The following is a 17,998-nucleotide window of genomic DNA, read 5'->3' on the forward strand; positions in this document are numbered from 1 at the left end:
TGGTACAGAATTAGAATGAACACTTCTTTATACAGTACTAGTTCAATAGGAAGAGCACTATGGCTGTGCTGAAATTTTATACTCAGACAAACTTATATTTATTTTTTTCCCACCATAATTCATCATGGCTTCTCACTTAGAGCACTTTGTTCAGGGAAGAGCAGTACCAAGGAATCAGAAATAGCCACTTCTTTTTGTAGCCAAAAGAGGAAAATGGCCCAAACTTGATGTGAGAATTGAGCGAAGGGCTTGTAAGGAGAAGCTGTGTTTCTTTCCCAAATCAGCTTCCAAGCTGTAGTGTTATGTATTATAAATGTGAAGAAATCTCACCTGTTACATAATTCTTTAGATCCAGTTCATTGCTGAGAGGGTTGTTACTCTTGAACATGTAGAGATTGAAAGGAGCGGGTTCTTGGCCAATATTTTTCCACATGGTGTAATCAGGAGATGTCCAGCGCCCAGCCAGGACATCGTAGTCCCTTTGGGTAAAATGCACGAGTTTGGTTAAAGGATCATACAGCCCTCCATGGAACCCAATGACCAGCTGAAAATCTGGGTTAGAGTCGTAATAGATCTCCCCATAGGCCGTGTACTGGAGCTGCTTGATCATGAGGCCATTGATGCTGAACACAGCTAATGGAGTGCCTGTGTTATCAGAGGCCACGTAATACTCTTCCCCACTGCTGCTCTCCATTGCAAAGAGGTGGCCTTGCAGATCGTAGTACAAAGAGGTAATTTCGGAGTTGGAATGATTGTAGACATGAGTTACCCTTGTTGGATTGTGAAGATCAGCATAAAAGTACTGTAGATGGTGCCCCAGGTTGGTCTTGCAGGAAGCCCTTCGGCCCAGTCCGTCGTAGCGGTACTGAACACTCCACCCGTTTGCTTTGTTGTAAGCTCTTGTCAGGAGCCCCTTGGAGTTGTACTCAAACACATCCGCACCCCGCTGCCACAGGAACCCGTCGTCGTCGATCTTGTAGGGGATGTCACCCAGGCGCGTGATCCTGTCCCTGAGGTCGTAGCGCAGCGGCATCAGTCGGACGCTGTTTCCAGGATTCAGGAGGTGGAGGTTCCCATTCAGGTCGTAGCTGTAGCGCCAGGTGGGCCTGTCATTGACTGCCACGCTCTGCAGTTGCCCATCCCCATCGTAATCATAGGTGTACTTGGTCGTGTTGGCGTAGGGACCGAGTTTGAGCTCTCTTTTGGTCACCCTCCCCATGCTGTCGTACTGCACCGTCATCCAGTACATCAGGGACCGGAACATTTCGTACTGCACTTCCTTAATGCGCCCGTGGGTGTCAAAGTGCTTGCTCAGCGTCATAACTGCTGTGGTGATAATTTGGTTAATATCATAATAAATAACTCCAAATTTGCCAAAATGCTCTACTTTGCCAGAAATCTCATCGTAACGGTAAAGGTCAACTGGAAGAGGCGTCTCACTTATGATGGGCTTGATGCTTGCAATTCGGAAGCTGTTGTCATGATACGTATAATCAAACCTTGCATTGACCATTCCTTCTTCGGAGAACCTGTAGATTTGTTTGTCAACAAGGGGACCAATTTTCCGATAGCGAATCGTACAAGAAAATCCTCCACTTTGCAAATTCACCATTTTTAGGACACCGGTAGTTTCGTCGTATCCAAAAGTAACCGCCGTGCTGTCATAAACAATTTCAGACAGCTTGGATAGCTTTCCATACTTGTAGAAGACTTGTCGGCCGGTACCTAAAAAGGATGTTTTCAGAATCCTGCCGTCATCGCTGTAATCAAAGATGACGGAGGCGTTGCTTTCGGGGGGGTTGTAGATGTTCCTGATGTAGCCCACAGAGGTGTGAGTGGACATGCTGTGCCGAGCCACGCTGGGCATGGTGACGGCGTGCAGGCGGTCCGAGGAGTCGTACTCGAAGATGTACTGCCGCTGACTCTGCAGCAGCAGCACCATGGACTGCAGGGGAAACAACAACAAACCGTTACCAGCTATCAGCAGGTGGCCCGAGAGAGGGAACTGAAGAAAAGTTTACTGGAGAGGCACTAATGTTAAATGAGTACAAAGAGAAGCAGATACATTAGTCAGGGGCACAGAGCTGCTCAGGAATATTGTCAAGTTGCCAGATGAGAGGATCTGCTCCTTGGAAATCAATAGCCTGACACTCTGGAGAAAGTGTAGGTTAGCAACCTGTGAGCTGTCCTCCCTGTAGGAGGACTTTTTTTATTTTCCTTTTTTTTATTTTCCTTTTTTTTTTTCTTCCTGAGGGATGCAGAGGAGTTAGATAAATGACTTGATTTATCTTTCTGCCAGCAGTTGTAATTCACAACTGTTACTGTGAAATATGTGAGAAACTAAGGAGAGAGCATTAGCTCTGATTTACTTAGAACAAGAAGGAAAAGGGAAAACAATATGCAGTTTTGCAGTATTTAAGACACTTATGACTGAAGTGTGCTAATTAGGCTAAGTAAAAATACACTACCATACTTTCATTTAATAAGTAGCAATTAGAGATGAATTACCTGTTTCTACATGGACCTTTTACCAGGTTTAATCATGCATTTTTGGGCTTAATTAAGCATAATACATTGTGTTAATTTATTGCCATTCTGTGGCAGGAAAATATCAAAAGACAGAAACCATGAACAAAATTATTTCCTATTGAGAATTAGTCATATTCAACCGACTAATTGAAAAAGAAGGAATTTTGAGACCAGGGATGGCTAACAGTTGGGATACATCAAACCTTAGCTAGTTGGTGTGCGTGATTTATTTGCCATGAAGCCAAACAGAACTTGGTGTCCTGGCAGCTCATGCCAGGAGGCGACAGGACACCACCTACGTTTTCCAGGACACCACCTACGTTTTCCAGGTAGGTGTAGCTCCAGACTTTGCCGTCGGCGAACATGCGCGACACGATCCTGCCCTGCTTGTCGATGTCGGTCCTCTCGCTCATGGCCCCGCGCTGCAGCCCTGCCAGGCGCCCGTTGAGGAAATAGGACACGTTGACAGCGGCCAGGCCGCTGCTGGGCAGCCAGAGGAAGGGCCGGCCCAGCTGGTCGTAGATGATGCGCAGCGTGAATTTGCGGTGGTCGTCGTAGATCTTCTCGGTGCGGATGTTGCGGTCGTAGTCGATGGACAGCAGGTTCCTGCCGTGCACCTGCGAGGGAAGGAGGCTGCGCTCAGCGCGCCGGACACGCCGGCCCTCGGGGAACACGGCGGGGAAATGGGATGCCCAACAGGGAAATCCTTTGGGAAAAGTGTGGGGCTCCTGGTAACTGCCTTTTGCTTTCTACTTGGTACTATATTCAAATAATCTGGGGTTTTACCGAGGTATTTCCCATCTCACTGCAATATGGGAGATGATATCCTACAGTAAAAAGCTTCCATTATGGTCAGAACAGAGAGACATTCTGCACACCCAGGTCTTAAAGTGCAGAGAAATAAATTATTTTGCACAGAATATTTTGATACTTATTCTGTTTTTCTATTTTCTACTGTTTTTCTTTTATTTTTGTACTTTCGCTATCAAAATTTTTTTGCCTTTCCCCCTACAATTGCTCTTAAAACAACAGAAGAAATTTTTGTCTTTATTGAGGTTTAGTCGCTTGGCTTCTATAATTTCAACACCCTGATTAGAATTCATTCATTTACTGTTTTCTTCATTTACTTTCCAAATATTCAACAGATCCCTCACTTGGGATGGGCTTAAAAATTCTTATCATACAGGCTGGGAAAGAGGGAATTCTAGTGTTGAAAGCAAAGGTGTTAAATAATTAGGTTAAATATTTTTCTCCCCCCCCTCTTTTTTTTGTTATAATTTTCATTCAAAGTATAGCATGAAGTATTTCAGTGACATATTTATTTATTTATTTATTTAAAGTAAAAGAGCAAAACAGAGGCAAAGGAGAATTAGAATGCAAAATAGGGAGGCTTCTAGGGATAGTGCTGTAATGAGAGATACATAAATATATTCACTGGGGGGTAAGCCATAGAACTCAGGCTAATGCTGTAATCTGGTAAAGCGTCTTAAGTAATTTAATTGTAGATGCATCATTAATAAAGTAGAAGTTTTAAAATTGGATATAATTTTAGAGAAATGACTACTTTAAAAGTATTCATCATTTTCTGGGAATTTGTTCTTTAGCTTATATTTTACAGTGGCTTTGATAACACAACGTTTCTTCTTATCCAAAATTAAACTGTACATCAAACAATATGTAAATTAACCCAGAGCCTTTCTCGAGGATATAAAAATTATTCTGAGATATGTTCACTGGCAAGGGTAAACCCAATTCCCACCCCAACCAACTCAGTAGAAATTCAGTTATACAGACACATTTAAAATTAATACAGTTTTGTGTTTGCAAAGAAATAATTATTTCAAATTATTGCTCATTATCCTAATTTTTTCCATTAATGAAATTAATCTCTTTAACAGTTTGCATTTCCTCAGTGGGCAATTACTAGGAAAAAAAAAAAGCTCTTTTCTGTAGGTTTTCCCAAAGGTTATCCCAGCAACAATTTGCCCTGTGATTCACAGAAAAGACAGAGTGTTTTTCTTAAAACACCTTGGGGCAAAACAAGTACTGTTCTGCTCAGCCATTGCAATGAAAATAAAGCCAGGGAAGCCAAACTCATCACCAGTAGTTTCTCAGCTGGTTACTCTTGCTTTGTAGGATCAACCCTGATGGCAGACACATAAAAAAAAAACCCTTTTCATGAGCAGAAGAGAGCTTTGACCTCTCAAAAACATTTAGCTATAGAATTAAAGGGTTAGTGTATGACTGAAATAGCCCAATTTCTTAAGGCAGATTTTCTATAAAAAGCAGATTTTCTAAAAAAAAAAAAAAAGTCTTTCAGAAAGATTATGAACTGAATTTTAGCTTTGTGGTTTTTGCTTGTTTTGGTTTTTTGTAACTTCTGAAGCTTCGTAATCAGCCAGGATTTCTGGGTTTGGTTCCCTGCATTACAGTAACTGCAATACTAATCTGCATGAAGGAAAATCTGACTTCCAGGTATCCCCTCGTTCCTCAAAAGCATTATAACAGTTATTTGGCTCTGCCACAGAAAACAAAATTAGTAGGGTTTTAAAAATGGTTACACACACAAGAGCCGTGCACACACACAAGTATCATTCAGAGATGCACACACAAACATCACCTGCTTGAATAATTCAGTACCTTCATTTGCATTTGTAAAATAAGTAAAACCAGAGACTGTAATTGTAGTATCATATTAATTATATAGGAACCCAAACAGGGTGACTAATTCCCACCCTTCCTGGGAACAGTGAGAGCAGTCCCAGCTATCACAGCTGCAGATTACTCAACAGGCCCTTTCTCTTTCTCTTTTTTTCACTACCCATGCACACATCTGGTTTTCTCTTGGCCTCAGGGACGAGCCCTTTGTGCCTTGGAAATGTCTGGCCACAGAAATCACTCACATGATGCTGCTCCATAATAAAAACTCTTCAGACAGGACTTTATCTGAAACTACAGCCAGGCACTGAATGTGTGGTGCAGCAGACAGTGAGTGGGATAAGATAAAGGTGCAGTTCCTTTCCCAGGTTCAGGAAATGTGCCCAGGCAGGTGTGCAGATTCCAGCAGGTGTGGCTGGGATGTGCCTAAGGCAGAGTGGGCAGAGCCTGGGCTCAGGCAGCACCACTGTGTAGGGCTCACACAGCCAGCCAGTACTTAGGACTGGAAGGGACCTGTGAATCACCCAGTACAACCCCTCTGCACTGAGCAGGGACATCTTCAACTGTTGTGCAGAGCCCTGCCAACCTCACCTGCAATGCTTCCAGGAATGGGGCACCTACTACTGCTCTGGGCAACCCGTGCCAGTGCCTCGCCACATCACCATAAAAAAATTCTCTATCACTACTTTAAATCTACCCTCTTTTAGATAAAGCTGCAACACCTTGTCCTATCACAACAGACCCTAAAACAAAGTCTGTCCCCATATTTTTATAATCCCCCTTTCACTACTGAAGCAGAGGGGCACGGGCTCCAGGAAATATTCCTTAGGGTGCTGCGAGGTGAAGTATTCAGCCAAGAGGTGAATCACAAGAAATGCCCAACCCTCCAGCCACCCTGGTTGTGAGCTGGGGCTCCAGGAGGTGGCCCTGGTGCTCTGTGTCACTATGTGCCACAGCTGCCCCTGCCTGCCACCTGCTCCCCACAGCATTCCAACACACTCGCTCTGCTTCGTTCACTAAACAATTTATAAAAATTAATTGGAATAAATGAGATGCAAATAAATTCTATGCATTCTCCCTCGTTTTCAAATTTCATTTTCAGTCCACTCAACCTGTGATAATCTCATAGTGATTTTCATTTAAAAGAGCTAAATGGATATGTGATTATTGTTACAGGAACTAACACCAGACAATTAAATGTTGAGGTGTTGCTAGATGAAGCATTGTTTTGATTTGCATAAACATGATGCAAGAAAACCTATCTCAGAAAACCTATCTCAGGCAAGGTTTCAGCACTAAGATATGTTTAACTTCAGCTAATTATCACAAGTACCTCTATTAAATTTTTAGTATTGAGAATTAGGATTACTGCAATTTCATTTCAGCATCCTATTTATTTTTATTTTGAACAACACCTAGTCAAAATGCAGAGCTGATCTGTTTTCCACTTCCAATCAACTGCTGTAGGTCAACACATCAAAAATCAATTACACAGACATGAAATTCAGTCATTAAGGATTAGCTGCTAATCTCATTCAATTTTTTTGTCCAAACTTCTCCCTCTCCCCAGTAAGTACATTCTGAGCATTTGTAAGAATAAGAAAAGATTTGTCAACTCAACACTGGGAATTAGATGCTAGCAATAGGAAAATATAAAAAATTAACATCCAAGTATTTTTTTTTGTAAATCACTCCTTAATTGCTTATGTATATTGCATTTGCTATGTGATCTTGAACATACTGAACTATATCTTGTGTTCAGTGATGGTGAAAGAATTGCTAAAAGAATGAGGACTTGATCAGCACTACATTTGTTTTCTGCCCAGCATCTCAAATCCCTTCCAAAACTGCACATACTGAAGTAGTCCAGTAAAAGAAAAAAAAAAAAACAGTGAAAATCAGGCCAGCAAAGCACAGAATGGGATTAATCCAGCTGCAGAAGATCTTTAATTTGGCAGGGGATGGATTACATGACCTGACTGTCTTCTTTATCCTGTGCTTAGGATTTTGTAATTATGGCAATTATTTTCCAATCTGCCATTTGGGAAAGGGAATAAACACAACTTGCCTGTCTCAGTGAGCCTGTTAGGGGGATTTTACAGCAGCAGAATGCTGTAGCTGTGTTTGCTCCCCAGCACTGGCTGGGGTGAGTCTGTCCTGGCAGTTTCACAAGTGGTGAGTGCTCAGACTCCCAAGCCCTTGAGAAGCAGAGTGTTTTGCAGCAACAGGGCAAGGAAGCTGGGGGAGGCTCTGGAATACATCTTTTGAGGAATGGCTGAGAGAGCTGGGGGTGTTTAATCTGCAGAAAAGTTGGTTTGGGGGAACCTAATAGCTCTCTACAAGTCCCTGAAAGGAGTTAGCAAGATGGGGGTCAGTCTCTTCTGCCATATCTCAAATGGAATGAAAAGAGGAAATGGCCTGAAGTCGCACCAAGAGATGTTTAGATTAGATATTTGAAAACCTTTTTTCACTGAAAGAGTGTTCAAGCACTGGAGTATGTTGCCCAGGAAGGAGGTAGAGTCACCATCTCTGGATGTGTTCCAGAGGCACTGAGATATGGCCTTTGGGGATATGGTTTGGGGCAATTACAGTGGGGCTGGGGTAATGATTGGACCAAATGATCTTGAAGGTCTATTCTAACATTGATGATTCTGTGATTCTGTAATATTTTAGGTATTTTTACCAATCTCTTTTGGAATACTTTTAGTAATGCAGCTCTATAGCTGTTTGCAGCAGATGATCCCATGCAGCCAACTGAGCTCTCAAACAGGGTCACACCAAGGATAATCCCAGAGTTGTACATTTTTAACAAGGAAAAGTAACGTCCTTCAAAATAAAACCATTAATTTTCTGCCCAAAGAGGAAAAGGTGATTATTGTAACAACAGGTTCTACTTACCCTGAGCTTTCTTCCAAACACCGTCACTTTGCCTTTAATCTGCTCCTTCCTCAGGCGCCATTCAATTGAGTTTAAACCATTTTCCATGGGTAGAGAAATATTACATCGTCCTATGGTGGGAGTCACAGTCCCAGCCAGGACATGAGGTTCGCTGTGAAAGCTAATGCTCATGCCATTGGCATACATCACTCTCAAAGTACCATTATTACAGAGCTGGTAGCTGTTCCTCACTTGATCTACAGCAATAATGAAAAGAAAATAATTTAGCTACTCCAGTCATAAAGAAAACATATAGCTTAATTTGATTGGTTTTTTATTGCACTCCTGTTGATGTTAAATGAAGTCAGCTTGCAATTACCATTTACGTGGTACTATGGTGGAAATTACAGATGTTACTGATTCATGTAAAGAACAGTAGTGTAACAGTGAGCCTGCAGAGAGATACTGTGTTTATTTCATTATGTTTTCCCTTCAGTCTTAATTGTGAATCAAAATGCACAGTGATATGTGTTGAATCACGTAATTTATTTCTGATTTGAACAAAAACTCCGGAAAACTGAACTGCTGGGTAAACAACAAAGCATTAAACTCCAGGACAAAAAGAAAAAGAAGATGATTGCTGGACTCTTTATAAGTAGGAAGAAGTAAGTGCCTCTTCTTTTTTGTTTTCTTCTGATTAAAAACTGTCTCCAAGCAGAGGCCTTGTGCAGAATTACAGCGTGGCTTTAAATCCTCCAGGTGTGAGGCTCCAGCAGTGCAAGCTGGCAGCCACAGTGGCTCCCTCTCCTGCCTCCCTGCCTCCCCTCCAGAACCACACTGGCCTGATGTGCACACCCGGCCTCTGTCGGAGGAGAGTTACAGAAACAATCCCGTGCTCCTCTGGCCATGCTGTTCTCCAGCTGTTGGACACAGCCACGTCCCCTCTAAGCCAGGATGGAGTGCCAGAGTGTGCAGCTGTCAGCAGCACATCAATATTTGCCTGACAGAAGGACTGCATCTACGTAATTAATCATCTGGTATAAAATAAATTAAGTCTTTGTAACCAGACCTGTCATGGTATAATAGTCTACAAATGTTGACATTTATGTCAGGAGGAGACTATTGTTTGATGGTGATATTCTCATTCCAGTGACATTATATCTTAATTTAAAAGCCCCATCACTCACCAAATCCCTTTCAGTCAGTATTTGATAACTGACTCTATCAGATTCAATGCCTGGGCGGTGCTGGAATGCTCTACACAAACTCTGAGCCTGTGCTGCTGCTGCCTCCTGCCACCCTCGGGCTGTACACTGCTCTTGGAAGGGCCATCTCTGGCACCACACCATCCACTGCCCTGACTGTTCTACACTGTAATTAATGGCAGTGTATACATTTAGACTTCTTCTACTAAAGGCTTCCTGAGCCTCTCCAGAAGGATCTCCCCCCGCAGCCATATCCATCAGTCAGGTTGCATCTCTGTGGCACAGAAGTCAGAACCAATTTTGCAGGGAAGTACAGAGGAATACGTAAGTGGGTGAAGTGACCCTGACCCAGGAGGCAGTGGCAGGACTAACCTTCCCTAGCAGACAGTGACCATATGTACTTGACACAAAGCAGGACTGCAAAATGGCTCTTACCTGTCCTGAAGACCTGTCATTTTAGGAATAAGCTTTCTGGGAGTTTTTCTTGCAAGCCTTACATAGTTTCCCCCTGCTCATAAGTGTACTAATGACACAAATAATTAGCGAATTGCTTTCTCAGGCTGTGTGTGTGGTTAGGAGTGTGCTGAGAAGTGTGCTTTGGTACCTTGAACAACTGTATAGGAAGCCTCCACAGAGGAGAGATTTGTGATGACCGTGACATCGTCATCCCGATTAGAATTCTCAATGTCGATGGTAATAGACTTTTCCATTTCTCGATGAAGGCTAGTTACCACTCCAGTGGGACGTGTTACATTGGTCAGACGCCCTTCATGATCATAGCTAATAGAAAAGTTAGTGAGAGCAAAAAAGCATGAGGAAATATGTCCATTTCAATACCCAATGTATTAATAATGCACCACATTTGTGCAAAAAAACCCAGACTGAAACAGATTTTCAAGAACATCCTGGCCATATCTATTTCTCTGTTCTTGAAAGAGTCTATAATGATGAAATAATATCTTTTAGATACTGATCTCAACTACATGGGTGCAAATCCAGGCTAGCATATTTTGAATAATTAAATTAATTAAATTGTTATTAATATATTGACTGATATCTGGCTCAAACAATTATAACTAGTAAATTAGTCTGCATTTTAATAGTTGCATTTCAATCTAAGGAAGCGGACTTCTGATGGAAACTGCAGTAAACAATTGTATAAACTGCACATTTGCTTTTGAATACCTAGTGGAAACTAAGTATGGTCTTGAGTGACATATCAAGAAATAAACTTGCCATAAAGTATTAAAATATACATCAGCTTGACAACATTATAATTTCATTTAGATCTTATCTGTGGTATTGAACTGCATTTTGAGGTCAGTATTTTGGATCATAAATATGAAAGATGAAAAGCACAGGACAGAGGTTGGAGTTGCACAAAGGGCAGCAGTCAGCACTTAGAATAGACCTTAGAAAATGAGTTAAATGCTCCAGAGTCATAAAGATTAAAAAAAAAAATTAAAAAAAAGAAAAGAAAAAGCAAAAAAAAAAGAAAAAAAAAAGAAAAAAAAAAAAGAAAAAAAAAAGAAAAAAAAGGCTTTCCATATTTTGCAGAGTTAAATTTCTTTAGAGGTATAAAGTCTGAGGAGGGGGTAAAGAAGGAATGCTGCTGGAAATCAAATAATATCCTTTCCCCCTTTCCTTCAGTCTGCTCTAGTTGTGTGCATACATTTGCTAAAGAAGCAATCCCTTGGATCTTAGAGCAAGAAATGGGGACCTGAAATAAAATCAGCATTCCAGTCTGACACTCTGCTTGCTGCAGTTCTCTACTTGTGCAAGTCTCTCACCCAGCCGCTACCGAAGCACAGGGGCTTCTAGAGAGCAGAAAGGCAAGAAAAAATGTCCTGTGTAGATAAAGGGAAAGGTTTAGGTAGAGATTGAAACCAACTGGTCATCCTTGGGATGTAGAGATGCAGGAAGCCTGGAAGAGAACTGGTAAATCCATTGCACTGTCTGAAGAGTAACAGAAGAGAAGAGGAGCACATTTAGTACCATGGAGCTAGCTCAGTTCATTGCAGGCTGTGGTTAGCTGTAAAGATGAAAAAAAATCAGAGCTTTACATGGTTTTACAATTAAAACACTCAGAAACCTCAGACTAGGCCACCTGAACTATACAGAATATCTAAAATTTAAGACACAGATTGGCTCCTCAGTTAAAATGAACAAAGTATATGACTTTCAAATCCATTGCAAATGGTTGCATCTTCAACTGAATATTGGGGAGGAAGGAAGAAATCACCTGTGGAGCAGCAAGCCTTACCAGAACCAATGGAAGTATTAGGCAAAGAAGGAAATCAATAAAACAAAGCATCATGCGACCTAAAAGGGACCAATAATACATTGTGTTCATTTGAGTAGCTCAGGATGAAATAAAGACTAAACAGCACGATTTTTTTCAATATAGTCACAAGTTTCTCACCACAGATACATATATATTTATATATAGATATCAGCACACATCAGCAAGATACTGAAAAAAAAAGATATGTTGAGATAATCTGTGAAAGTGGGTTAAGTCTTTCTAGAGGTCTTGACAAAAACATTGAAAAGCACTCCAAAAGAACAGCTAAAGGAAGAACTTGATCCAGCCAAGCATCTGTCTTTCAGGGGGAAAATAAAACCACAAAAAATGGACAATTTCGAAAATCTTAAAGGTTAATAAGGCCCCTTAAGAGTCTGTATGTGGTGAGTTTCATGATGAGCAGAGTGATGAAGAGAACACTTGGATGTCAAATTCTACAGCACAGACAGTGTTATTTAGGACAAACTAGAAAAAACTATGAGTGTCTCCAGTGTGACTCTGCAGCACTCGGTGAACTTCCAGAAAAATGGTTGGTGAAATTCCCCATCAGCAAATATATTTTAGGCAATGCAAATGAGACATTAATTTAAACTTTTCATTCACATTGCTGGGTATTTAATTAACCTAGGAAAAATTCCTGGGGATTGCTGTGGGCTACTCACTGGAAATCTCTATTCAAAGTATAAGGGCAGTCTAAAAAGTGAATATGGATGTGGATGTACAGAGATTGAGGCAGAAAAATGAAAATATTCCAGTGCTATTTCAAGAAATTACTGTTTTACCCCTGGCATGGGGTGTGTTCCCCAATGCTGGTCACAGCTTTGAAAGCAGCAACAGTAGAGATTAAAAGAGTTTATAAGCAAGTAATGGGTACACTTAACAAAATATATGCAAAAGTACTCTCATTGAAGATCTGCAGACCATTTAGATTACGAATTAGTTATATTAAAAATTCACTACTTAAATGATATATACACACTCTGATACCAATATATAATGAAGGCATTTCTACTTTGTCCATTGTATCAAAATAAAATCTTATTTTAAAAAATATTTTAAAGGTAAAAATAATTAAAATTAATATAACAGAAACCGTTTATCTATCACAAAATTTAAGTGACATATTCCTGAGACTTTTTTAAAATTTATGTATTACATGAGAGCAAGTGCTCAGTAGAATACAACACCCAGACATTTATCTGAATAATAAGAATAAACTATACATTAATTAAATGATTATGTATTTCTCTTCTTCATGTCATGAACCTGGGTCTAATGAAATAAAAACCCCAAATTTACAATGAAAAATATATTAATTGACCTGGTGGCTTCTTCAGAAGCAGTCTCTACCTATTGCAGTCTGTGACACAGCATCAGCCTGGATGAATCAGGTCTGATAAGGGAACTCTTACATTTTCAAATGAGGTGGGCTGTGGGTACTCCCAAATTCCTGAGGTTTTGTTACTGATTTCAGTTAGAGTAAGGCTTCATCTCAAGTTTTTCTACTAATAACATCACAAGGGCAAACAACCTTCCTTTTTCCCAGTACCGTAAAAACCACCGAACAGCAGCACCTCCCCACTGCTCCCTCCCCAGCTCTTTGCTAGCTGTGACCAAGAGGCCCCTGCCAGCAGGCAAAGGTTCCCAGGACAGCTCTGGGTGACAGAGGGACAAAGCTGGGGCTGTCTCTGCCAGCCTGGTGGCTCTGAGCTGCCCATGGCCACACCTACAGCTCAGCCATGGCACCTTCTCAGGCAGCTACAAACACCTGTGCATCCCTCCACTGGGCTCCAGGCAGTGCCCTGGGGGCTGCTGTCCCAGTTTTTATGGCCAGCATCCCACTCTTAGCTTTGAGTTGTGCTCTTGACAGCTCATGGGTGGAGCAGGAAGGACAGGGCCATATCCAGCACTGCAGAGAGGAGGAACAGCAGCTTCTGACTCAACACAGAGCTGGGTAAGGCACAGAGCCACACACATTTACAGACACCCCTGTTTTCTGTCCCTTTTAAAACTGACTCCAGAAAAAAGCCTGCAGCATTCTCTCAGGATGCTCCCTAGACCGAGAGGAATACCACTGGGAGCTGCTTCAAAGATTGTGCTTCATGCCCAAGCCAAGCTTAAATTACCCCATGTGAGCCTGCTGGTAGCTGTTCTATTATTGAAGAGCCTTGGCTGTTTCTTCTGCAAATGAGCTGCATGCACATGCACAGATGCTATCTATAGAATTCACATATGGAGTGTGCACACACAAACCAGCTTGTGTCTGCAACTCTCTGCATATGCACACCTAGATTAACTATACAAATGTAATTCTGAGAGCATTTCCAGGGTGAAGTTTCAGATAAATGAGAGAATATACCCAATTAGATAACATGGCACTTCAGTGCCTGGTTGATATAAATGCACTGACATAAATTTTTCATAAGAACTTTAGCTCATGTCGTACTTTACCACTTAAAAGACCTGTGTTCTTTTCCAGTTCTGCTGCCATATTAGCAATTTTGACTACTGATTATGTCTGTATGAATGCATGAATGTATCTGCACAGAAAACTATTTTATTGTCCTTATAAACTCTCATTGGCTAAATACTTCTTTCATCTTCAATTGATATTAATTTGTAGCTACCAAAAAAATTGCAGAATGATGAATACAGCGTTTTGTCTTAGGAGCTGTTTCAAAGAACAAACAGAAACCAGAAACCAGTGCTGAGTGACTGTGGTGTGATTGTTTAAGTTGGTATATTCAATTTAAATAATGTCTTTATGGTTCTCTCATCTGTGGGCTCTATGCTTAAGAGAATGCATGTACAAATCTGGGAGAAATAAGTTATTTCTGCTGCCTCATCAAAGATACTAATTATATAAGATAGTACCTGAGGCTGTAATATTTAGATCTAAAGATGGTATTTAACTTCCACTGACCTGAGGCAAAGGTTGTGCATCTTTTCTTATTTGATCTCGGAAAAAAAAAATGCAGCACTATGTACACATTAAATGATACTTTCAGCTGATCTCAGTAAGACATCAAAGCCCCTACCTTCTGTATTTCCTTAGGAATCATAATAGAATTTATCTAATAAACCATGTTAACTTAGCACTTGGTGTGACTCTCTGACACCAGTTATACCAGTTTTGTAACCAGTAACTTTCTGATGACATTTTAAAATGTTTTATGTATTTTCATATAGTTTTCAATTATTTCTCTATTTAGTTTTCTAGAATTAATTTCTGGTGTTTTGAGAAATAACTAATTTGTATGACTGCATCTTGAGCTACCTATCGAGGAAAAAATAAACCTTCCTAGAAGGGCATCCACATCTTATCAACAATAATGTGAAATTTATTCCGTCTAGTCCACTGAGCTTTTAATTGAGCTTGTAATCAGCAGGTAAAACCTTCGTGTGGTCATGTAACTGAACAATTTCTGTAACGAATTTGTGGTAAAGAAACAAGAAGGGAAAATGAGTCCCTCGGCAGGCGAAGGCGCGGGCTGGAGGAGAGGCTGCGCCCCACGAGAGGGCACTGCTTTCCTTCCGACGGGAATGCCGCAGCATCCCTGCTGTGCAGGGCAGCATTCCCAGCTCACCGAGCACACCTCCCTCCATCCCTGCCTTTCCTACGGCCTCTCTAAGCAGAGGAAACAGGTGGCCAAGCTGAATGCATCAATAAACTAAGAGGTGTGTGCTATTGCTAGGCTGTGACTTGAAAATAAGCCTGCCATTTGAAATGAAATATAAAGCCTTATTGCTATTTTCTACTCACTGATTTGGGGAATGATGTTTTTTAATCATTAACTGATTCGGACAAAATATATGGTATCAGACTTCCATACCTACATACATTTTTCAGTATGTCATTTAGCTTCTCTTTTTAAAATTGTTTTGATCAAAAAAATGGCAATGAGACTACTAAGAACAGAATAAATATTAATAAAAATTGGACTAGTTTTTGTAGATTTTTAATATACTTTTGAACCTCATCTCTTCAGATGAATTTCATTTAAAGAGGAAGTTCTATTTAATCTATATGCTCATGAACACCAGTGTGCTTTTGGGTTATCTACAAATTATGGAAGTTACACTAGGGGTCTGACAGATAGCTGGGGATCTAATTTCCTCACTTGTCTCAGGAATGAACAATCATTGAAGTTAATCAACATTTTAACAACCATGAGTAATATATGAGGCTGAACATAAAGAGAGATAATTTGAGTTCCAAAAGAAGCTGCAGCATGAGGGCTCCTAGAGAGAGGCAGCTCTGTGGGAGCTGCAGGGGAGTGCTGGGCTGCTCTGGCTGTGCTGACCATGAACAGCAGCTTGCCTAAGCCGGGGCTCTGGCCATGGCACACGGCCCTCTGTGCTGGGCGGGGATGGGCTGCCCCAAACTCAAAGCCCAGGCAGGGATTTAGGGGGATCAGCACCCACCCAAAGGATGCCATCACAAAGCCACTTAACCATTCCCAGCATCACCCTGGACTGAGGTGCAACGGCCTTACTCAAGTATCAGTGAAAAAACCTACAACAAATTGCAGCAGGATCAGCCTAGGGCCTACTCACTACCATTTGAAAAATAAATGTATGCTTAATATATCCAAAAACATTCTTACTCATAAAAGGTTGTCCATCCTGTTTCATCACTCTTCGTTGCTAAGAGACCACTGTTTCCATTATATGTCATTAATCCGAGCTCCAGGGTCTGTGTTGAGACCAGCTTGAGTCCACCATTAGTGCCAACAGCCAGGGTGACAATCTGATTATCCGGCATCAGTAAGTGGCGGGGCATCCCGCTGGCGTCCCGCCGCACCTTCAAGGAGTTGCCGTTGTTGTCCATCACCTCCGTGACATCGTTGTCGCTGCTATAGGTGAAATTGTACAAGTACTCCCCAGTAACGAGGCTCAGAGTGTACTGGTGAATCCCATCAGCATTGAAGACATACAGCTCCTGTTCTCCTGGAGATGCAGCTTCATATTGGTTAAAGGAATTAAGAACGGGCCTGTTTTTACTGACAGCCCTAATGCGGATATTTCCGAGATCAGCTATGTAGATGGTACCATCTGGGGCCACAGCTAAGGAAGATGGTGAATTTAAGATGGCATCAGTGGCATACCCATCATCCCCAGCATAGCAATTACAGTTGACATCATTTTTGCAATCACAGTCTGAAGCTGCCCCTGCAAGAAGGCATATTTCTCCATTGGTAGTTACCTGGCGTAGCCGATTAATTTTTTTTTCATCTGTCTCACTGATGTAAAGAACTCCTGTGTGTGAGATGGCAATGGCACTGGCTGATTCAAGTGCAGAATGAATAGCCAGTTTGCTAAGAGAGTAGTCTATACCAGGAACCTGGCAGTGCATGGGGCGTCCAGCAATAATGCTAACTTGATGGTTTTCTGTGATCCGTAAAATAACATTGTTCTCTAGGACATAAAGGGAGTTGTCCATGGGATTGACAGCGAGATCAGTAGGCCACTCCAGCCGTACCTATGAGTTGCACAAATTATTACTGTAAAACTCGAAACTGAAAAGTACACTCCTAGTGTTTAAAATTCCACGTGTAACAACAGCAATTAGTGAGGGGTTTATCAGTGTAAATCATGAAACCAAGTCATGAACGGCAACTATTTCAAACAATGATTTTGTCTTTCAGAAATATTAAAGCTACGTGCAGTTGTAACTTTGGCTAATTGTGTTTCTGTGCAAGAATGAATGCTACACTGTGGAAGCTCTACAATAATTACAGAAAAACAGGCAATTAAGACAATAACTCCCATTATCTCAACCTTATTTCTCTATAGTTGCATAAATAAACTGTGTGAGCCACAGTAAATAGGATGGTTCACTCATTTCAGTAACAAATCAAATACGTTATCATCTTGTGCTGCATAATGTGTTTCTTAAGTGGCCAGGCAGTCATCCAAAATAGATGCCCATCTCTTCTAAGGCAGAGAGGAAAGTAAATGCAGAAAGACTCTACCTGGGTGACATCCATGCTGGAATCACAGCTGAGAGGTCGAACAGCAGTAAGGTCATTGGAGCCTAGCAGGGTTGATATAATTCCATTCTGATCCACTTTTCTAATCATAGTGGCATCAACAAAATACATGAGACCATACTTATCCACTGCAATTCCTGAAAATATAAAACACGGGCATCAGTGCAGCAGTGAGGCTCCTGCTTCAAGGCAGGCTTTGTCTTGCTTACAATTTGGTGACATTTTTTCACTTCCCCCACTCCTTCATCCTCCCAACCTGAGCATAGGTCCTGGAACCCTCCAAAAACCCATTGCTCTGCCAAAGAAATGGCATCAAGCAGGTTTACCCTTCAGGGCTTTAAAGAAAACCACAGAAATCCCCAAACATGCAAAAGACCCAGCAAAATGTATCAGCTTATTGCTAGATTCAAACTCTCTGATATATTACATAA

At 41.3% G+C, this 17,998-nt stretch overlaps 1 protein-coding gene across 25 annotated transcripts in view; it reads right to left on the minus strand.

Annotated features, from left to right (window-relative positions):
- The window catches only part of TENM2 (teneurin transmembrane protein 2), a 1,518,527-nt gene that overhangs the window by 5,608 nt on the left and 1,494,921 nt on the right, over positions 1-17,998 (minus strand). For all 25 annotated transcript variants that reach the window (XM_085591001.1, XM_085591002.1, XM_085591003.1 and 22 more), the window contains 6 exons: positions 17,550-17,704; positions 16,182-17,056; positions 9,874-10,049; positions 8,086-8,321; positions 2,850-3,146; positions 331-1,945 (listed from right to left, as the gene is read on the minus strand). In XM_085591001.1, the coding sequence (XP_085447127.1) occupies positions 331-1,945; positions 2,850-3,146; positions 8,086-8,321; positions 9,874-10,049; positions 16,182-17,056; positions 17,550-17,704 (3,354 nt within the window). The remainder of the gene's footprint in view (positions 1-330; positions 1,946-2,849; positions 3,147-8,085; positions 8,322-9,873; positions 10,050-16,181; positions 17,057-17,549; positions 17,705-17,998) is intronic.

The sequence above is a fragment of the Lonchura striata genome, chromosome 13, assembly GCF_050655825.1.
Source record: "Lonchura striata isolate lonStrDom1 chromosome 13, ASM5065582v1, whole genome shotgun sequence".
NCBI classification, from domain to species: domain Eukaryota; kingdom Metazoa; phylum Chordata; class Aves; order Passeriformes; family Estrildidae; genus Lonchura; species Lonchura striata.